This window comes from Epinephelus fuscoguttatus, linkage group LG5 (assembly GCF_011397635.1).
Source record: "Epinephelus fuscoguttatus linkage group LG5, E.fuscoguttatus.final_Chr_v1".
NCBI lineage: Eukaryota > Metazoa > Chordata > Actinopteri > Perciformes > Serranidae > Epinephelus > Epinephelus fuscoguttatus.
The window spans coordinates 36,188,677-36,207,946 of NC_064756.1; the positions used below are offsets into that span (position 1 = coordinate 36,188,677).

Here is a 19,270-nt window from a genome sequence, read left to right on the forward strand (position 1 = left end):
CTGGTCCAGTGAATGCCACCACTTTCCAGATGTGTTGAATTTGAATGTTTGTGCTAAACTGAAGGATGAGGTGTTCCTTTATGACTTCAGCAAATTCTCCTACTTCTTAAGCTGAATGAACTCTTTAGAAACCCTCTTGGATCAGCTGGAAAATGCATTGTCACAAAGCTAAAGACATGGCTTTTTTCTGACACCATGAAAAGTTTGCTTTTTAGAGATACATAGTTGTTACAGGAAAGCCAACATATGATGATCTTACAGAGTATGATGCATAGCTGTAGATTTAGCTATCCAACAGTACATTAAGGAGTTAAAATGAGCACAACCTTAGTAATCTACAGTTGTAAAATGCAACATACACATTAACGCCGCAAAAACATCACTAGTGAAAAACTGACAGGGAACATTTTACTGCCCAATGAGCACTTTAAGTACTGAGTACTTTAAGTACATTTTGCTGATACATATGTTTACTTACAGTAAGGTTTTGATTGTAGGACTTTTACTTGGGAGTATTTTCACAGTGTGATATTAGTACTCTCACTTCAGTTTGGGATCTGAATGCTTCCATCAATCAATCAATTTTATTTATAAAGCCCAATATCACAAATCACAATTTGCCTCACAGGGCTTTACAGCATACGACATCCCTCTGTCCTTATGACCCTCGCAGCAGATAAGGAAAAACTCCCCCAAAAAAACCCTTGAATGGGGAAAAAAAAACCGGTAGAAACCTCAGGAAGAGCAACTGAGGAGGGATCCCTCTTCCAGGACGGACAGACGTGCAATAGATGTCGTACAGAACAGATCAACATAATAAATTAACAGTAATCCGTATGACACAGTGAGAGAGAGAGAGAGAGAGAGAGAGAGAGAGAGATGCAGGTAATGACAGTAGCTTACAACAACATTATATTGCTTCTTCCTCCCATGGTGGTGACCATTACAAGAGTGATCCAGAAAAGATGCATAATAGATGCAAAGACAGACACCTTGGAGAACAATGCAATATATAGCCTATTTATCCGCTATTCTTTATTACTATTTTTTATCAAAGGATTATAGACACACACATACACACACACACACACACACACACACACACACAAAGATACAGATGAGAGCAGGTAATACCTGATAGTGACATCTGTCTCTAGTCCTTCTCCTCCAGCCTCCACTGCCCTCTCAAACGACATCACAGTATTCTCTGGAGCAAGCTACAAACAGACACACACACACACACACACATACACACACACACAAATATGGTAAACCATAGAAATGATGGTTAATAAAACACAGTTTTAAACAGGTCCAGCTGTCACAGTTCAGTTCAGTCTCACCATTGGAGCTCCTCTGTGTCCGATGAGTGTCGGGGCGGGCCCAAGCATTCCTGCCTCTTTAATGCAGGGTGAGTACATTCCCAGAGGTACCAGGTAGAGAGAGAACAGCACGGACAGGAAGAGACCCAGGACAGCCACCTGACGCACTGATGAACACAAACAAACATACAAGACATGTACACTGTTTGAAAAGGTATTTATCTTTTTTCAAGTCTCCAAAGACAAGGTGTTTGGTATGTTTTCAATCTTGAGTCATTCTTGTTTTCTAAAACTTACTTCCAGTGAATTTAAAAAGAAGATTTAGAATCTGAATCAGTGTTATTTGCCCAATATGAAGGTACATACAAGGAATTTGTCCCCAGTTGTTAGTTGTGGTCAGTGAACACACACAGAGTAGACGTGCACAATGACCTTTTCAATGAGGTAGCTGAAGGAATAAAAAAAGGGATAAATTGCTCCAGCCATTCCACTATTCCATATGTTGATGTTGAAAACAACATGTTTGGACACAATAATCAGAGTATGCACAGATACATGTACACATTAGTGGAATATTCATTTTCATTAACCATGTAAACAATTTAGAAGTAATAATGTCTTTTGCTGAATAATTTGGAATATTTCATGTGTGTAAATGCAGTCAGTGGTTCCCAAAGTGAATGCCTTAAGGACGGGTAGATGGTACCATAAGATTGCGAATTTTTATTAACATTTCACCATATTAAAAAAAATAAAAAATAAAAAACATCACCAAAAGAAAAAAGCCATAAATATCAAAAGCTGGAACTATCATAAATGCGGTCTATCTTTCTGTTGACAGATTTTGTCATAGTGATAGTGTCACAACCATGCAAAATACAGTCACCAAACTTTACAGGTGTGTAGCTGAGATCACAATGAAGACCAAGTTTGAAGATGGGTATGGTCCAAGCTAGGGGGCCAGATGTAGGGACCATTCTGGTTAAATGCAAATCTACCTGGGAACTCTGGATGTTAATAATTAACAATCAGCCAACAATAACAATTTTGACTGATTAATACTATAAATGAAACTGTTAAAAATATGTAAAAATATAATATACTGGCGTTACGGTGGGAGATGAGACAGCAGAGTCTGCTGCTCCCCAGGCTGGAGTTCTAAGCCACCACCATGATGTTGCTTCTGGGAGATGAGCACCCCTTAATAAACTAATGACTAATGACAGACGGACACCTATAACAGAGCATGCAGTTTAACATCTGCTCTGTAAGCACGAACTAACACAGAAGCAACGGCTAACATCCAACACCGAGCTGTTAACGGTCCCAGCAAACACACCAACACTGAAATGGCTCGACTCTGTTGTTAAACCTGTTAGGTAATGTTAGACGAGTGATGCCAACAGATAGCTCAGTCACTGTGTGTGTGATGGGCGACAGACATGCCGCTCTCTTTCTCAAACTCAGACCAACTCAGATTAAACCGTAAAACGAGGCAGTGCTAATCAAATATAAACCTGGATTCTGTTACTGCATTGCCTATTTCTCACCTAAGATGTCCTCAGTAACATATTTTAGTGCACTTTCTGGCTATAATACGAGACTTTGTAGACAATAAATGGGCGCCATACTGTTTCCCGTATTGTAAAAATGGTGGCTGAAAATTCTGACATCAAACAGTAAAACTAAGCAGTGCTAATAAAATATAAACCAAGATTCTGTTATTGCAGTGACTAAAATTTTTTTGGAAACATCTTTTAGCTTTATCATCTAACTGTAATTCAAGATTATTTGTCACCGGCCAGCTGCCATATTGTTTCCTGTAAAAGAGTTGTTATGCTCGCATTACGTCACTCATCAGCGAGATATTTCATCAAGTGCGGTATAGTGCCTTCTGGTCATTGTAGATAGCAAATGCCACAGATCTTTTTCTCCGTTTGCCTGGTCGTGTAGCACCAATTTCAAAAGTATTACTGTTTTTCTACTACATAGACAGACCAGTTTTATAAAAAAAAGACCATCTTTTTAGCAGTAAAATATTTGGTTAAGTCACTGCCATCACTCTGTTTCACCTGTAACCACACCCAACAGTGATGTCATGGTGTCCTACAGTATACCTCCACATCACTGTGCAAGCAGAGAAGTTAAACCACTGGAGGTAAGCAAAATTAAAATTTCTCAGGGGAGGTAATGTTTATCTTTAAGGATATACCACATCTTATTAGCATGTAAATGTGGATAATCTGAAACAACGACTAAAATAAGAAGGTCTGTTCAAATTACCTATCTTTTACAGCAAACACATGCTGCATAAACATTCAGGCACAGACAAGTAGCATGGCTGCGCTGTTAATGAAAAATACTTTAAACAGTAATGTTTTAGCAAAAATGCATGTGTTTGGGAAGTACTAAGCATACGACTGTATAAATAACACTTGGATTATACTGCACGAGTTGTCTGAGAGTTTGTAAATGGATGTTTTGAATATTATTTTGCTATTTCTGAACATGGACTCCTTTTACTTGTTTTTTACAGTTCATCAGGAGTTTTCTCAGTTTTTGGATTCTTCGTTCACCATAGGTCTGTGAGGAAAATAAAGTGTTTTTTCACATTTTCAATATAGCACAGGGTGAGTAATTGATATGCAAATAATAATTTGGGGAGTGAACTGCTCCTTTAACTACAGTACTTTGAATAAATAAATGTACTTAGTTGCTTTTCACCACTGACTTTCACGTCAATACAGCAGAAAAGGGGAGAGCTACATTTCATCCTGTGCTTTTGGCAAATCTCCCTCCCTTATCTCCTGCCAGCAAGAGACCCCCGACATGACTCAGCATCACTCTACCCTGCTGAATCACCATGGCAACCTGAGACAGTACCCATGGAGACCAAAAAGAGAGAAGAGAGACGCAGAGAGGGACATACAGGTCAAAGTCAATTCAGTGGAGAGGAAAAAGCAGCCAGACACAAGACAGACCATGAGACAAGTAAAAATGAACAGCAAGATGGTCAGATCAGATAATAAAAGGAGGTAAGACTGATGGAGACATAGAAAACAGTGAATGAAAGAAGACAGAAAGCATCACAAACACAAAGAGAAGAGTGAGAGTAGGAAAATGGGATATTGATTTTCTGTGACAAGGAAGTGGATAGAGACACAGCAAGATGGCAGGAAGGTCTACAGCTGTATAAGCAATGGCAGACAAGTGAGTCACATTGCTGAGAGGTGTGTTTGATTTCAGATTAGCTTTATTTCTGTCGGGCTGGGCAACACAGTGCTGATACAACTGAAGTTTTTCTGCCAGCAATGTGTCATTTTAACAAGGTCCTCCACTTACTGCTGTTGGTTGTTTTTGTCACTACATCTCCATTCTTCTGTCACTCTTTCTATATACCATTCCCAAACAGCAAGCACGGTGATGTGCAAAGAGTTACAAATACTCAGCAAGGGTAAACAGGTTTTAGATAATTCTTTCTGATTATGTCACAATAATTACTCTAAAACTGAAAACAGTCCCAAAGCACCATCTCAACTCCAAAGATAAACAGCTTGCGTACCTTTCTTGTTCATGCGAAAGAAGTGCAACGCTAGTGGCCAGGAGAGAATCACCATTAGCGAGACAGCAGCTACATGGAGGAAAGGTGCCGTCACCTAAAGATAAAAAGAGAAAGAGAATGACAAGGGATGGGACAAAATGTCAGTATGGTCTCAAACATTTAACTGAAATCTCGTGGCTGGCTGGTGTGTCAGGATTGACTGACTTGCAGGGAGAGAAGGAGAGTCTTCCATTCCTTGCTCCAGAGGTCAGACAAAACGGCAGTGGCTGTGACGGAGAATGCCAATGTCACCACAATGCCAGTCTGACACAGACACAGGAGGACAAAAAAAATATAATTTACTAAAATTTGTAGCAAGGGCAAACACACAAATACTAAGACCTGTCTGTCTATGTTTGTGTTTGTTTATAGGGATTCATATTATTATTATTATTATTATTATTATTATTATTATTATCATTATCATTGTTATAATTATTATTGTCATTATTATTATTATTGTTATTATTATTATTATTATTATTATTATTATTATTATTATTATCATCATCATTATTACCTTGTGGCTCCAGTGAAGGTACAGTCTCTGACCCTCAGAAAGAAGACACACTGCCAGCACCTGAACAACATTCATATATTTTATCAAAAACTGTTATAGAACTTTTCTACAGAAAACTTGCTTATTTTAAGACAAAATGTCAACAAATAAACAATACCAGTTTTGACCTATACAGAACATACATGCAAACAAACTACAACACATGCCCCCAGTCACACAAGAGGTCAGGAGATAATCAGGCCAAAGAGAGGCCACCCTGCAGTCTGCTACACAATGTGATCTGGAGCACATTCTAGGACACTTGATCTGCCCCCATAATATTTGAAGATTCAAAGTAATCATAGACCCCTCATTCGACTGAGTCGAGCAGGCTTTTTCTTTCTCTTTTTTGCACCTCTGTGAGCACTCTTCTTCATAGGTTCTGACTGAGAATTTTTTACTGTTGGAAATCTCTGCTTAGATCATAAGCTAACACTACAGTAGTTGTAAAGGAGTGTCCACACATCCAGAGATTTGACATGGAAGCCTTCAATGTAAAAATGACAGTGCCTACTCCTGTAACCAGCTGCCAGACCTGAGTACTGGAGATATGTTTTGTGTTGTCTTAATTCATATCATATTTCATCTCTGTGCAAGTGCTTAAACTAGACAAATTGAAATCATATCATACCAGTAGTAGGGCAATGTATGTGAAGAGAGCAGCAGCAACGACCAGCAGGACCAGAGACCAGGGAAACCAGAAACCCAGAGTCCCAAAGTTAAACCTGAAAACACAGAAGAAAAACAGTCATCAAATACAGTGTGCTTCAAGTTTGAATGATGGGTCAGTCCCTTCATGCGTTCATTTATTCATTATGAGGAAGATTAATTCACTATTTTTTTTATGGCATTTGTTTATACAAGACAACTAACCTCTTCATGATGACAACAAATATCTGACAACAAAAATCACACTACAACCAAAATGAGTGTGTGCACTTGCCACCATGTATGAACAGTATGTGCTGTGTGTGACCCACCAGTCAAAGTCGATGTAGTCATTCTGAGCTTCACTCCAGAAATAGAGGAATAAAAAACTCAGGAAGAAGGTGAGGATCAGGAGGCCAAAACTGCCACACTCCACCTGTGATGCACACACGCACGCACGCACGCACGCACACACACACACACACACACACACACACACACACACACACACACACACACACACCAGTCAGTCATGTGTTCTACACATTGAACTACATTTAGTTTTTAACCCTTTACCCCTTAAGTGCAACACACACTGCCGCCGGCGCGGCGCTGTGGCCATCAAGGGCCGCCCCCCAACACACACTGGCAGCGGCGCGCAGCGGCACCGTCAACATGTATTTCCCACCCCAGCCCGCTAGGCGGCTGTACCTACACTAGTTGCCAATGGTTGCCAACTGCTAGTAACAGAAGAAGAAGAGGAAAAACTTTGAGGCAACAACAACTTGAATTTCACGGGTGAGTTTCTTATCAAAGTCCTCTTATTAAAAATTTGAAACAACCGGAGTTGATCCTACGAGATGAGACGTACATAAAAGGCTCTTCTCGCAGCGCCGCTATGAGCGCCAGCCATGCTGGAAATAGGGCAGTGGGCTGAAGCAGAGCGGCGTGGCGCGTCGGTCGGCGCCAGTGTGGGTTGGTTTATTTTATACAGTCTATGGTTGGTTCATAGAATATAATGGAGGCGGGCGTTTTGACGCGCGGTGTACGGCGGCGGTGTGTGTTGCACTTTAGCCCCAGTGTTTTAAATGACATTTTTCCATGTTAAAAAGATCATGCTAGAAGACAAAACAGTAATTCCCTGATGCAACACAATCGGGCAGATACAGAGGAAGTCTATCATATTACCAAGTGCATATGAAAGCAGTATATTTTGCAACACGCTGACAGGGTATATATGTGCTGATATATTTCAAAGAAAGGCAGTAGCTGAGTGTTGCAGTCAGCAGGCTGGATGGACGAAAACTGTCTGGGGAATCAATACTCTCTGCATGATCAGCAAACTAACCAAACTCAACTCACTGCTTATAGATGGTTCTGTGTGTGTGTGTGTGTGTGTGTGTGTGTGTGTGTGTGTGTGCATACCTTGCTGCAGCAGCACTCTCCTGGCTGCGCCCGGGCTCTCTGGTATCGTCTCCATTGGCAACCGTAGAGGCCGGCCAGACAGGAGACAAACGGCTGGTGTTCATACCTGGTACAGTAAAGAAATTTTAATGAAATTGAGCAACCTGTGGTGTAAAATTTCTGTCCTGATAGCAGGTTTCACTCTGAATTTAGTTTCCTGTTAATAAACAGATTCTCTGAGCTCTGAAGCTAACAAATCTCATATCAAACCTGTAATTTGTCCTTAATCTTTTTAATTTACAATTTGCAAAACAATGAGTTTGCAGCTTTTTACAGCCTGGTGATATGATGAAAATCTAATATTACAATATTCTTGACCAAATATCTTGATATAGATTCAATAAAATGCTAACAACTCTCTCAATGTATTTAAACATATGAAGTCATACCAATTTGTCAGAAGTATGAGAAGATAGCCTTCTTTGGATGATGCATTCAGGCTACCCCCATACAGAAACACTGTGACTCATCCTTCTGTACAGACACTGACAAGCTGTTAAACATCTGAACAAACAGTTCTCCATTAAAACGATACAAAGTAAAGTTTGTAGATCAGCCTGAGTAACCAGGACATTTTTTGGAAAGAGATGCTGCTGCTGAGGTTGTTTTTGAAACATGACAAAATTTTCTGATGCCTTAAAACAAATTAAATTATACAACAGTTAGTTCCGGCCCTGCAATCTGATTGGTCGAGAGACAGTAAAACCGTGACGATATTGGAGTACAACATCACGGTTATTTCACTGTGTATGTATCACTCCGCCTCACAACTGATTGCAATCAATAACCAAATCAAAACTGATGGTTAGTGTCAGTTAGGTCAGCAGTTGCGTTGCAGGCTAATTAATTCATCCACTGTCAAACAGCCAAAAATATGGATTTATTTCCTAAAATAAGTTTTGAATTGGACTATGAATGGTCATCAGAGGAAGATGAGGGAGAGGGGAAGCTGAATCCATCTGAGCACACATCCAGGTTTGTCAGTGTTTCATCAGCGGAGCTCAATGACTTGGAGAAAAGCAACATACTGTCAGATCAGAAGGCAGAGTCGGCTGTGCCTGTGAAGCGACAGTCCACCATGCAGTCACCAGAGACTTATTTCACCGGCTGCACAATTAATGGAAATGTGCAGATAAATGTGTATAAAGAGTAAGTGCCTGGCGCACCATGTTTGCGTTACATAGCAACGGTGGCAGCGGAGTCCTGAGGAAACTATTTTTTGTTGGCGGAAGACAAATAAAATGCTTAAATGATCTATTTTGTCCTCATGACGATATACGAGTATAACATCACTCCCTCTTGTGTGATATTGCTTAATTATATTCAGCTAAGGTGGTGGCAGAAGATCTCAAAACCTCCGCAACTCTTAACTATTTGTGAGGCTGGATAACAACAGGGAGTATAAAAAAATAAAAATTTGTTTGTCTTTTTTTATTTTGTGATGAATGACAAATGGCCCACTCATTTTTATTTAAATTGATAGTCACTAACACAAGCGCTGTCTTTAAGGCATTACAAACACATATTAACACTGATGACTGCTACATATCTCCATTACATTGGGGTGTTGGCATCGTAATGACTGGTTGTGATGGTGTGTGTTGTTCTGTACCTTTGCAGCAGCTGCCGCCGCACCACCTTTAGCTTCCCCAGCTTCAGTCTGGTCACGGGCATACACTCACCCACAGCCCGGCATCACAGAGACAGAGAGAGAGAGAGAGAGGGAGAAGGGAGGAGGAGGAGGAGGATGAAGGCTTGGGAAAGGTAGAGCGAGAAAGAAGATGAACCAAAAAAAAGGCACCTTCACCTAGAGGGAGAAGAAGAAAGTTTCACTCAATTTAAAATGTATTTATAGGACAACTACACTCAGCAGGACAATGTGTGTGTGTGTGTGTGTGTGTGTGTGTGTGTGTGTGTGTGTGTGTGTGTAAAGTCCTGGTTTTTATTCCTGTGACCTGCTTAAACTAACCCAGAAGATACCCATACACTCTCAGAAATACACACTGACCTGTATCTGTTACAACAGTGTATACAGGAATTGTGTGATTCTACACAACGGGCGTCTGCTTTGGTGATTTATGACTGCACATGAGCACACACAGCAAACATGTACTTGTGATTAATTAATTAACATCAATATTGCTTGACACTTACCTACCCCTAACAATTACACCATTACAGCTAATCTCCTATGTGTATTTAACTCATCCTGTATCATATGACCGAATCAGTTCTCTATTATAAATAGCATTTTTATAATAGAGAATGTGTGTTAAGCTGTCATGCTGACCTCTTTGTTCTTAACTCAGGCACACAGTTAAAATCTGTTGTTGGATTTATAGTTAGCAGATTTAGGCCACCTATCTGGGTCTGTAACACATCAGGCTCACCTTCAGTTGAACTACAAGAATGAGGCGACTCAGAGGTTTAACGGATCTGCTCTGGGATAATTTTAGACCTGAAACATTTAACCAATTAACTGTCGACAACAACTCTGATAACTGATAAATAGTTTAAAATTACTTATAAAGCAAAGGTGTCAAAAATATCTTTTGGTACGTCTCTGTTTTTATCTCATCATAAATTGAATATCTTTGGGTTTTGGACTGTCAGTAAAAACAAGCAATATCATCATTACTCTCAGCCCTATTTTTTTTTTTTTTTTTTTACATTTGAATTTATTTGATAAAATGATAATTTTGCAAAATCAAGAATTTGGGGTTATATTTGTTGTACATAAAACAATTATTCTTGGTCCTTGATGTGACATGTAAGGCAAGGTGGGCTGTTACACTGAGGGGTCAGAATTATTGGGTGATTGATTGATTGTTTGCCCCGCTTCACTGGTTGGCTAATTAACTGGAACTGACTTGAATTGCTATGGGGGTGAGGTATTTAGTTCAGTGATATAGAGCTGTTATATAACAATTATTAATAAACTATACTGATGCTGCTAATGCTGTTGTTGTGGCAGTGTGAAAGAGATAGCTTGAGGTAAACAACCTACATCTAACTTTTTTTTTTTGAGAAAAACTAATATCATTTTATAAATGTATGTGTGTGACAGAAATCACTAAAATGCGTTCTGTATAATGGCACAACATAAATGTGTGTTTTCTGTTTTAAAGTACAAAAGTAGGACAATAGCAAGCACTTGCTGATCTTTTAATAAATCTCTAACAAATTACGTTCTGTTTTATTCTGGTAGATAATGATAATTCATTAATTCATTCCATTTGAATTCTAATATATGTTAAGAAATTCTTATCAACTATAACTTATATATCCTGTTCAGTTTAGTTGTATGTAGTCTGTGACTGAAATCAACCACCAGATGACCAGGCCTGCTCAACCAGCCGAGTCATCACACGGCTGCCATGGCAACTGTAACATCAGATCTTTTATTATTACTGCTGTGAAAAGGATGAAGGGAGTTGGGGTAAATGAGAAAAGCACAGATGGAGTAATAAAAAGAGAGAGATGACGGAGTGAGACCATCAGGAGTCATGAAAGCTGTTATGCAGTAAAGCTTCACATATTCTGCAGGGTAAGACACTGAGCTCTCGCTTTTCACTGTGTCCCACACACCCTTCCTCCCACTTAATGAGCTGGAACCATTTTTTTTATTTTTTTTTTTTTTGCTTGAAAAATTGCTGAAACAATTAATCAGTTATCAAAATAGTAACCAGTGAATTTCGTTAATCGAGTAATTGTTCCATAATAATTTTGTAAAATCAGGTAGTACCACTTAAATAGGTGGTTAAGTCATTTTGAAATTACAGCCTTTACTGCATTTACTTGTATATTAAGTTTTCCAATTGGATTATTATTAATTATTTACCAACTTCAATCAAAGTCTACATACACACATCTGTTCCCTGCTTCTTTTGACCATTTAATAAGCAGAGCATATCATGATGGGACAGGTGACCTCAGAAAACTTGTTTACCTTATTTTAATCCTGACAGCTGTTTTGTCACTGAGCCGATGTCATGAAGTTTCTAGACAAGGTTATTAAAAGTAGGACATAGAGGTCCTCTGTGGCCAAATTAAGCTGTTACTCCAATTACATCAGGGATACATATTACAATTTTCCAGCATGTTTAAATGATTACCTCCTGAATGATGTTCAAGTTCGCAACATTTTCATACTGACAAACCTACGCAGCAATTACATGTTTGTTTTGAGGTTTTACTGTATTTAATATTATAAAACCCATGCTGATTAATGAACAACTGGATAAAACTAAATTATGGATTCATGTATTTCTGCTCTGACAGTAATGTAAGCCACGTTCTTTGTCTCCATTGTGTTTGGTGATAAATGGTGGTGGCTAAATGTCTCCCTTCATCCTGCAGTTAGTTTCTCTCTAAAAGGCTTATATAACAGGACCAATATGTGTTTTTGCACCAAGTGTTTCTCAGCCCTCCACCACTTCTGACAGCTGATGACAGCATTTCTTTTTGCTTGTCAATACTAGAGAAAATCTCTACTTTTACTGATTCATAAACCATGATTCTGGACTCAAAGTGGGTCACATGCATGAAAGGTGGTGACATGAGGAGAGAAGTGACACACTTTAAGGACTTTCTGAGCTCCTGAGGTGAAAGAAGAGTACATTACTTAAATTTAGACTGAATTTTTTGGGGGGTAAGGGAACAGATAAAGAAAGCACAGAGAGGAAGGAAGTAAAGAAGCAAGTGAAAAAACTGCCAAACAAGAGAGGATGGACAGGATGCTGAAGCCTAAAAATGTTATAATGGGACAGAAATTAATCTCTTTGTTTCCTCAGTCTTTTCCCATCATCCTCTCTTTATCTGTTTATTTTCCCTACTCCACTATTTTGCTTTGTCTCTCTCAGCTAATTGTCTTAACCTCAGTTGTTCCTCCATCCTCCCTCCATCTGTCAGTGTTCCTCCTCTTTCTGAACAGCCTTTGGACACTGGCCAGTAGCTTAGTGGCTTGACATCAAACTACATGACTGGACAGCACTTTGTTCAGCCAGCTCTTTACACATAGTGCCAAAGTCATCTAAGGTCAGCTGTCAACAAACACACTTTTCTCTTTATACATGTATGTATTTATAAGGTACACTGCACATTAATCAACAATGACAAAACAGTAATGTTCATGAAAATGTTCCACACCTTTTTTTATATTATATAATATACACCAATATACAAGTCCTTCATTTGGCAAACTTCTCTGCCAGCCCCATCACTGCTGCTCTGCACCGTGACCTCTGACGTCCATGGAAAGGCCAAGTATGAATACCAACTTTTTGTTATTCACAGTGATGGGGGCCACAACCTAACCCACTATGCACTGACAATATCAAACGTGTTACCATCCATTATAGGTGCCATAGAGGATTTACAGTTTCTGGCTATGTGTCCAGTGTTTCGGGTTAATAATGAGGCAGCAGTGTGGTATTCATGATTTAGAGAAAAAACTTTGCCATTAACCAAACTGCTGTCATAACAATTAACATGTCATAACCTGGACAGCTCTACATCTGTCTGTTTACATCTGGAATTAGACTGCATCTCCACATGCGTCTTGAGTGACCACTTGTAATTGGATCTCACTTCCCCACTCTAAATGCAAATAAACACCTCAATCACAGGACATCGGTGGCTTAGTGGTAGAGCAGGCAACCCATGTACAAGGCTGTTGCCACAGCGGCCTGGGTTCGACCCCAACCTGTGGCCCTTTGCTGCATGTCACTCCCTCTCTCTCTCTCCCCCCTTCACACTTGTCTGTCCTATCAATAAAGGCTAAAAAGCCCCCCCCCCCCCCCCCCAAAAAACACCTCGATCATTTACATTTGTTAAGACCAAATGTGTTGTTTTTCTTTTCTTTTTTTCAGCGCTAACTGGCAGATGTCAAACTGACCATTTGCTGTACATTTCTTATGTAGTTGGGTGTCAGACAAGACAGGACGTCAGCTGAGGAGGTGGTCCTTCAACGTGGCCCAGGACACAAGAATGTACACACTGCTGAAAGAATGACGCCACCTTAGAATATTGCCTGAGCAATCGGATCTCAAGATGCATTTAAACGCATTTGGTGCATTCTAACCTATAGTTAGGGCTGTCCACCCGTTATCCAATCACCTGGGATGCATGTTAATACCAGGTGTAAAGGTGGCCTTAGTTGCTGTAGCAAAGCTTTGCATTATACAACCCTCCTCTCATCCCGTTAAGTCACCCAACTGCACTCCTGTTTCCAGGACAATTGAAATGCTCACTTGCGCTTTGTCTCATAAACTGTGTCTTCACCAACTGCCATTTTCTCACTAGTGCACAATCGGTACGGTCTAAGTCCAACTCTCACTAGAGATAAGAAGGAAGCCAGATGGCTCACCCCTTAGCTATTTCCATTACCAGCTCTGGAAAAACAGGGCATCTCATTCTTTTTTTACCACTTGCCCGATCAGGCAAGTAAGTTGCTAGATTTACTAGCCTGACGTGGCATTTTACTTGCCCCTGACCATCCTTATTGTTAAGCCTTGCACAAAGAGCACAAGAAACAAAATGCGGAGACCCGGATCCTTTAATGTGTGAGCCAACAGCTGTAACCACTGAAGTAATGCAGCACCACAGGAGCAACATGACGCAGATAAGAGTAAGTGTTTGACACAGAGTCAGACAGGCAGCACTGCTCTGATCCCAGTGTGGGATGTCTTCTGGTACATCACACCGACAGGGGAACAGACAGAAGGAGAGGTGGGAACACTACCATATGTGTCTCTTTCTGTGTGCATCTCTAAACAAGAGTATACAAGAACTTGATAAGGGCACAAACACACACACACACACACACACACACACACACACACCAGAAAATCACTGGCACTCTTATGCACAAACAAAGAAAGAAACATGGTTGTTGTCATGATGCCCTTGACAACATTTCCAGTACCTGTCGGGCTTTATTTCATCTGTAATGTGGGGGGATTATAGGATGAGTGTTGATATTTAGACTACCACCTATACTGTGCATCCCCTTACATGAGCACAAGCACCCTGAAGTGTCAAATTCTCAAACAATCCAACCAGTATTTCACACGACATACACTTTAACCTTTACTGTACATTTGTCTTTGTCATACGCCACCACTGGGCCAAATCAAAGTCAATTTAAACAATAAGCATTAAGCACAGACCCCTATTTATTTGTTACATTTAGAGTAGAGTAGAATCGAACAGTCAGTCAACAGAAAATCAATCTGCAGCAATTTTTGTAGTTGATCAAAAGATCACTGGTTACTGAGAAGGCCATGTTTCAGATAAACCAAATAATAGAGAAAATAATATTTTTCAGTAAGTCTATAAAAACATTCACATTCAGAATTAATTGAATTAAACTTGAACAAAACTATCCTGTGATTTCCCTAATCCAATTTATTCAAAATACAGGTTTTTTTTAACCATTTGAATTATTTTTGCTTTTTCCTGGAAGGATAACTTTAAACTGGGTTTCTGGTTAGAAAATGGGAGCTTCATTTCAAGTGAATACAAGGTAGAAATCTGTAAGGGAAATTATACATTGCATAATCCTGTTTGAATATCTTTGTTGCACATGTAAGCATGTTTAATTTCTACAACATTCAAATCCATACCATGTAACCTGTATTAATCATATGAACCTTTAAGATAGGGTCAGCAACTTATTTTAGAAGCATTTTTTGTTACATTTGTTGAAATTCTCTGAACATTCTGATAGCGATCAAGAAACTAAATGCTCTGACGTCCCTTTTGTGAAAGCCTGATTTAGTGAGGGAGAATCCTGCAGAGCAGGTTGCTATTCCAGCATTGGCAATGACTGCCTACACTGCAAAGCAACCCAAAAAAGGAAGATGGACTTATCAAAAAGAGAGTCTAGGGGCGTCAGTAGCATAGTGGATAGTGCCGGTGCCTCATGTACAGAGGTGATGCCTCGCTGCAGCGGTTGCAGGTTCAACTCTAGCTCGCAACCATTTGCTGCATGTCATCCCCCCACTCTCTCTCACTCCCCCATTTCACTCTCTCCTGTCAATTAAAGGCAAAAGCCCAAAAAAATAATCTTAAAAAAAAGAGTTTAAAAGAAAGCCTGACAATAAATAAAATAAAACACATCAGCAAAGTGTTTCAGAGAAGGAGAAAAATGATTCTAATAGTTTAGCCTTCTGTTAACTGTAGCCAAAGGCTCACGACTTCGACTACATGTTTATGTAGCTAACGTTAGCTAGAGCCTCAAATCCAAGTGTGTCCTCCACCTCACTCCCCGCCTCTACAGACCACCTCACCATAAAGGGCTAGACCCGGGGAAGCAGTCTACAGCGGCAGGGAGCGAGGCGAAGGAATGGTGGGGATGGCTAACATTAGCTTGGCAATTTTTGTCTTGTGTGGTCTAATAAAGAATGAAAGGGGGAGAGCTGGGCTAGGAGGGGATGAGTGAATGAGCTATGTGCAACACTCCAGTGAAATTAGATTAAATAAATTCATGGTAAACACTGGGTTATTGTATGGAGCGCACACATATACTCCTGGTTGTCTGGCAGGAGGGGCTTGTGATCTTGTGAATGTAACTGTAGGGTCCATAGAATAAGTGTGACCAATAAAGGTTTGTTTCTAGCATAACAATATTCAGTTGGCAACACTTTTGTTAGGATCAAATGATAGGTGCCTCTGAAAGAAGTTGGCCCATCAGGCCTGGCCTGCGACTCAGAGAGGCCAATGCTAATGAGAAGCTGCCGGGAGCATGGGACAGAAGGAAGGTATAAAAGAGGCTGACAGCTTCCCATTGAAGTGTATATTTTAAACTAACCTTTGTCATGTGTACCATGTGCTGAGCATTAACAAAGCATGACACCGTAAGAGAGTATCGTCTCCTTCATCTTTTGTTGAAGTGGAATTGCAAAATTGCCACTGCCAATCCCCATAGAATCAATCCACACTCATGTCTTTCATGTTATGCAGAATTATTATAGAGGACAGAGTACGAATACAAAGACAAAACAAAATCTTCCTAAGGGAGGCCAGCACAAGCAACAGCATCATCGTCATCATCCACAAATTTAGACAGACTGCAAACTAATCACTGGTTGATAATAGTTGCATACTTTAGTTAAAGGGTGCAAAGTAGCTCGAAATGTTCTGCTTCTGACCCAGGAAAACAAGAACAGATTGTTTCTCACAACTGCTCCAGTTTCCAGAAGCCTTGTTCTACTTTTCCAAAAGGACTTATTGTTGAGAAAGTGTTTAGTGAACTAAGTGTGCTTTTTCTCCTGCGCTGAGACCAAGGACTCAACAATATCTAAGTCAAATACAAAAAAGGAATTCATCATTGAAAGCTCCTAAACTCAGTCCGTCATCCCTTCTATCTATCTATCTATCTAGTTAGGTTAATATTACAAAGACCAGTGTGTCTACAGGTATCACACACTTGAAGCTGATGCTTTATAAAACATTTTCACAATATTTTTTTTAACAAATGTAAGACTTTTTGGACGAATCATCTTTTTATTTATCAAGCTTTGCAGGTAAGCATAACCCTAAGTACAGTATAAAGGTTATGTAGTAGATATGTGGTCCAATGCAAAGGTAGGTTTTATGTAGGAATATGATTATTATAGTGAGTTAGGTTAATTTAAGTTTTGCCAACAGGTAAGTGCAAGTATGAAGTAAAAAGGACATTTTAGGTCCAGTGGTGGATTTAAAGACTTGTAACATCAGAAATTTAGACTCTTATACAGAAGAGCTTGACTCATTTTGGCTCAGAAATTAAAAGATGGATAGATTAAATAAAATGTCTGTGACAATTAGGACACTGCAAATATAAATGTAAGAGTTTAAGGGATTTGAAGGCCTAAATTAATATTCATAAAATTGAATTTAAGACATTTTAAGACTTTTTTAGAATATACAGACACCCCAAAAGACTTTTTATTAGGAAAGGTTTAAACTTCAAAGGCCTATAACTATTCTTGCCGTATCACACTTGGCATCATCCAGTATGCAGCAACCTGACTAGTCTTCAATTTACCCAAGTTCTCCCACACGACTTAGCTCCTCCTCCTGCTGGGGGCTATCAGTGACTGCTCAAATCTAATTTAGGACACTAGTACTTGCCTATAATGCTGGGAATGGCTCGGGCCCATCCTACAGTCAGGACAAAACGTCAAAACGTATACGCCAGGCCATCCACTACACTCTGCTTCTGCCAATCAGCTTGCTACTTCCTCAACATAAAGGGGGCCACGCTAACGCTCATGAATGTTTGCAGTCCTGGCCTGGTCCTGGTGGAACAAACTCCCCACTGACATCATGATAGCATTATCTACACATCTACAGTCTGAAAATTCACCAATAAAACAAAATTGTGTGCTCTGCTTGTACAGATGAGTCTGTCTTATCTCCAGAGCATCCCTACAGAAACCACACTACAACCTGTGAAGTCCTTGGTAGGTCTGTTTACACGTGGGTTCCGGTCACATGAAAGGCTGTTTCAGGTTTAACAGAGCATTTAGACTCCTGATTCATTACCACCTGTGGTGTAACAAACTATTTAACTGCAGCAGCTAAAGAGAAGTCATCATGAAATAAGGGAACCATTCAGCCTTTTACTGAGCCTGCTTTGTGTCTACTTTAAATCAGTTTAAAAAAGAATTTCCATCAGCGTTTTTCTTTTCTTTTTTTGAGATGTTCAGAATTGATCTTAAGTGGCAGCTTATATTTTAACATTAGAGTTACACCCAACTCATCTCTATAGAAAACCTTCATGTCATGAGCATTGGCCTAGGGCAACAAAACAGGGACTGGTACTGCATGCAGTTATGTGACCAATTATACACTCAGTGGCCACTTTATTTTGTAAACTTGTATAATCTAATGCAATCTAACAGTCTGCTTTCAGGATGCCAATCATTTCTTTTCATACTGTCATAGAGGTGTTAATTAAATTATGTTTTAGAACTGAGGTCATAGTTAGTGATGATGTGTCAGATTGTGTTGTAAGGAGAGGTGTTACTATTATTCAGACAAAATATAATGTAGTTTAGTACACCACCACCTTTAACTATGACCTCGATGCTAAACAAATAATTAAATTCACACATTTTGATCTTTTTAAAAAGGTACAATTTATGGCAGAGCTGTTGTATGTTACTGCAATAGACTGTACAAGTGTACCTACAACAGTCACGACTGAGGGTATATATTTGTGGGAGCCCATTTAGGTGTTGATCAAATATGTAAGGACTCCATTATTTCCAGAGGGATCCAGGTAGTGAACACAAAATGACCACCTACTATAACGCAATCTCATAAAACAAGACCACAATCTGCAGTTAAGTTGCACACACAAACTTATGAGTGTGAGGCACCCTTGTGCAACTTGAACGATATAGGTCACTATACACACTCACTAGCTGGTGAGTGAAGTTCAATGCTATGAAAATACAAACATGCTGACTCTGTTTCAAACAGATTAACGAAACCAAATGACAAACCAATCCACATTTCTCATTGTCAGAGTAAAAAGATAAATATGCAACCACACAGGTAGTTATTAATTAATTTTAAAAAATTACATTAAATGTTTCACTTCTAATGTAGAAGTACATTGGGGGTTTCTGGCACAACTTCACCTACTTTCAAGGTGCATAGGGAGGGGAAAGAAGTCCAAAAAGG

The 19,270-nt window shown here is 39.6% G+C and overlaps 1 protein-coding gene across 2 annotated transcripts in view; it reads right to left on the reverse strand.

Annotated features, from left to right (window-relative positions):
* Nucleotides 1-19,270, reverse strand: part of gdpd4a (glycerophosphodiester phosphodiesterase domain containing 4a) — a 52,622-nt gene that overhangs the window by 15,564 nt on the left and 17,788 nt on the right. For both annotated transcript variants that reach the window (XM_049576540.1, XM_049576541.1), the window contains exons 2-10: nucleotides 9,207-9,401; nucleotides 7,556-7,661; nucleotides 6,463-6,566; nucleotides 6,114-6,207; nucleotides 5,444-5,503; nucleotides 5,089-5,187; nucleotides 4,885-4,978; nucleotides 1,344-1,489; nucleotides 1,135-1,217 (exon numbers count right to left, since the gene is read on the reverse strand). In XM_049576540.1, the coding sequence (XP_049432497.1) occupies nucleotides 1,135-1,217; nucleotides 1,344-1,489; nucleotides 4,885-4,978; nucleotides 5,089-5,187; nucleotides 5,444-5,503; nucleotides 6,114-6,207; nucleotides 6,463-6,566; nucleotides 7,556-7,661; nucleotides 9,207-9,268 (848 nt within the window). In that variant the 5' untranslated portion in view covers nucleotides 9,269-9,401. The remainder of the gene's footprint in view (nucleotides 1-1,134; nucleotides 1,218-1,343; nucleotides 1,490-4,884; nucleotides 4,979-5,088; nucleotides 5,188-5,443; nucleotides 5,504-6,113; nucleotides 6,208-6,462; nucleotides 6,567-7,555; nucleotides 7,662-9,206; nucleotides 9,402-19,270) is intronic.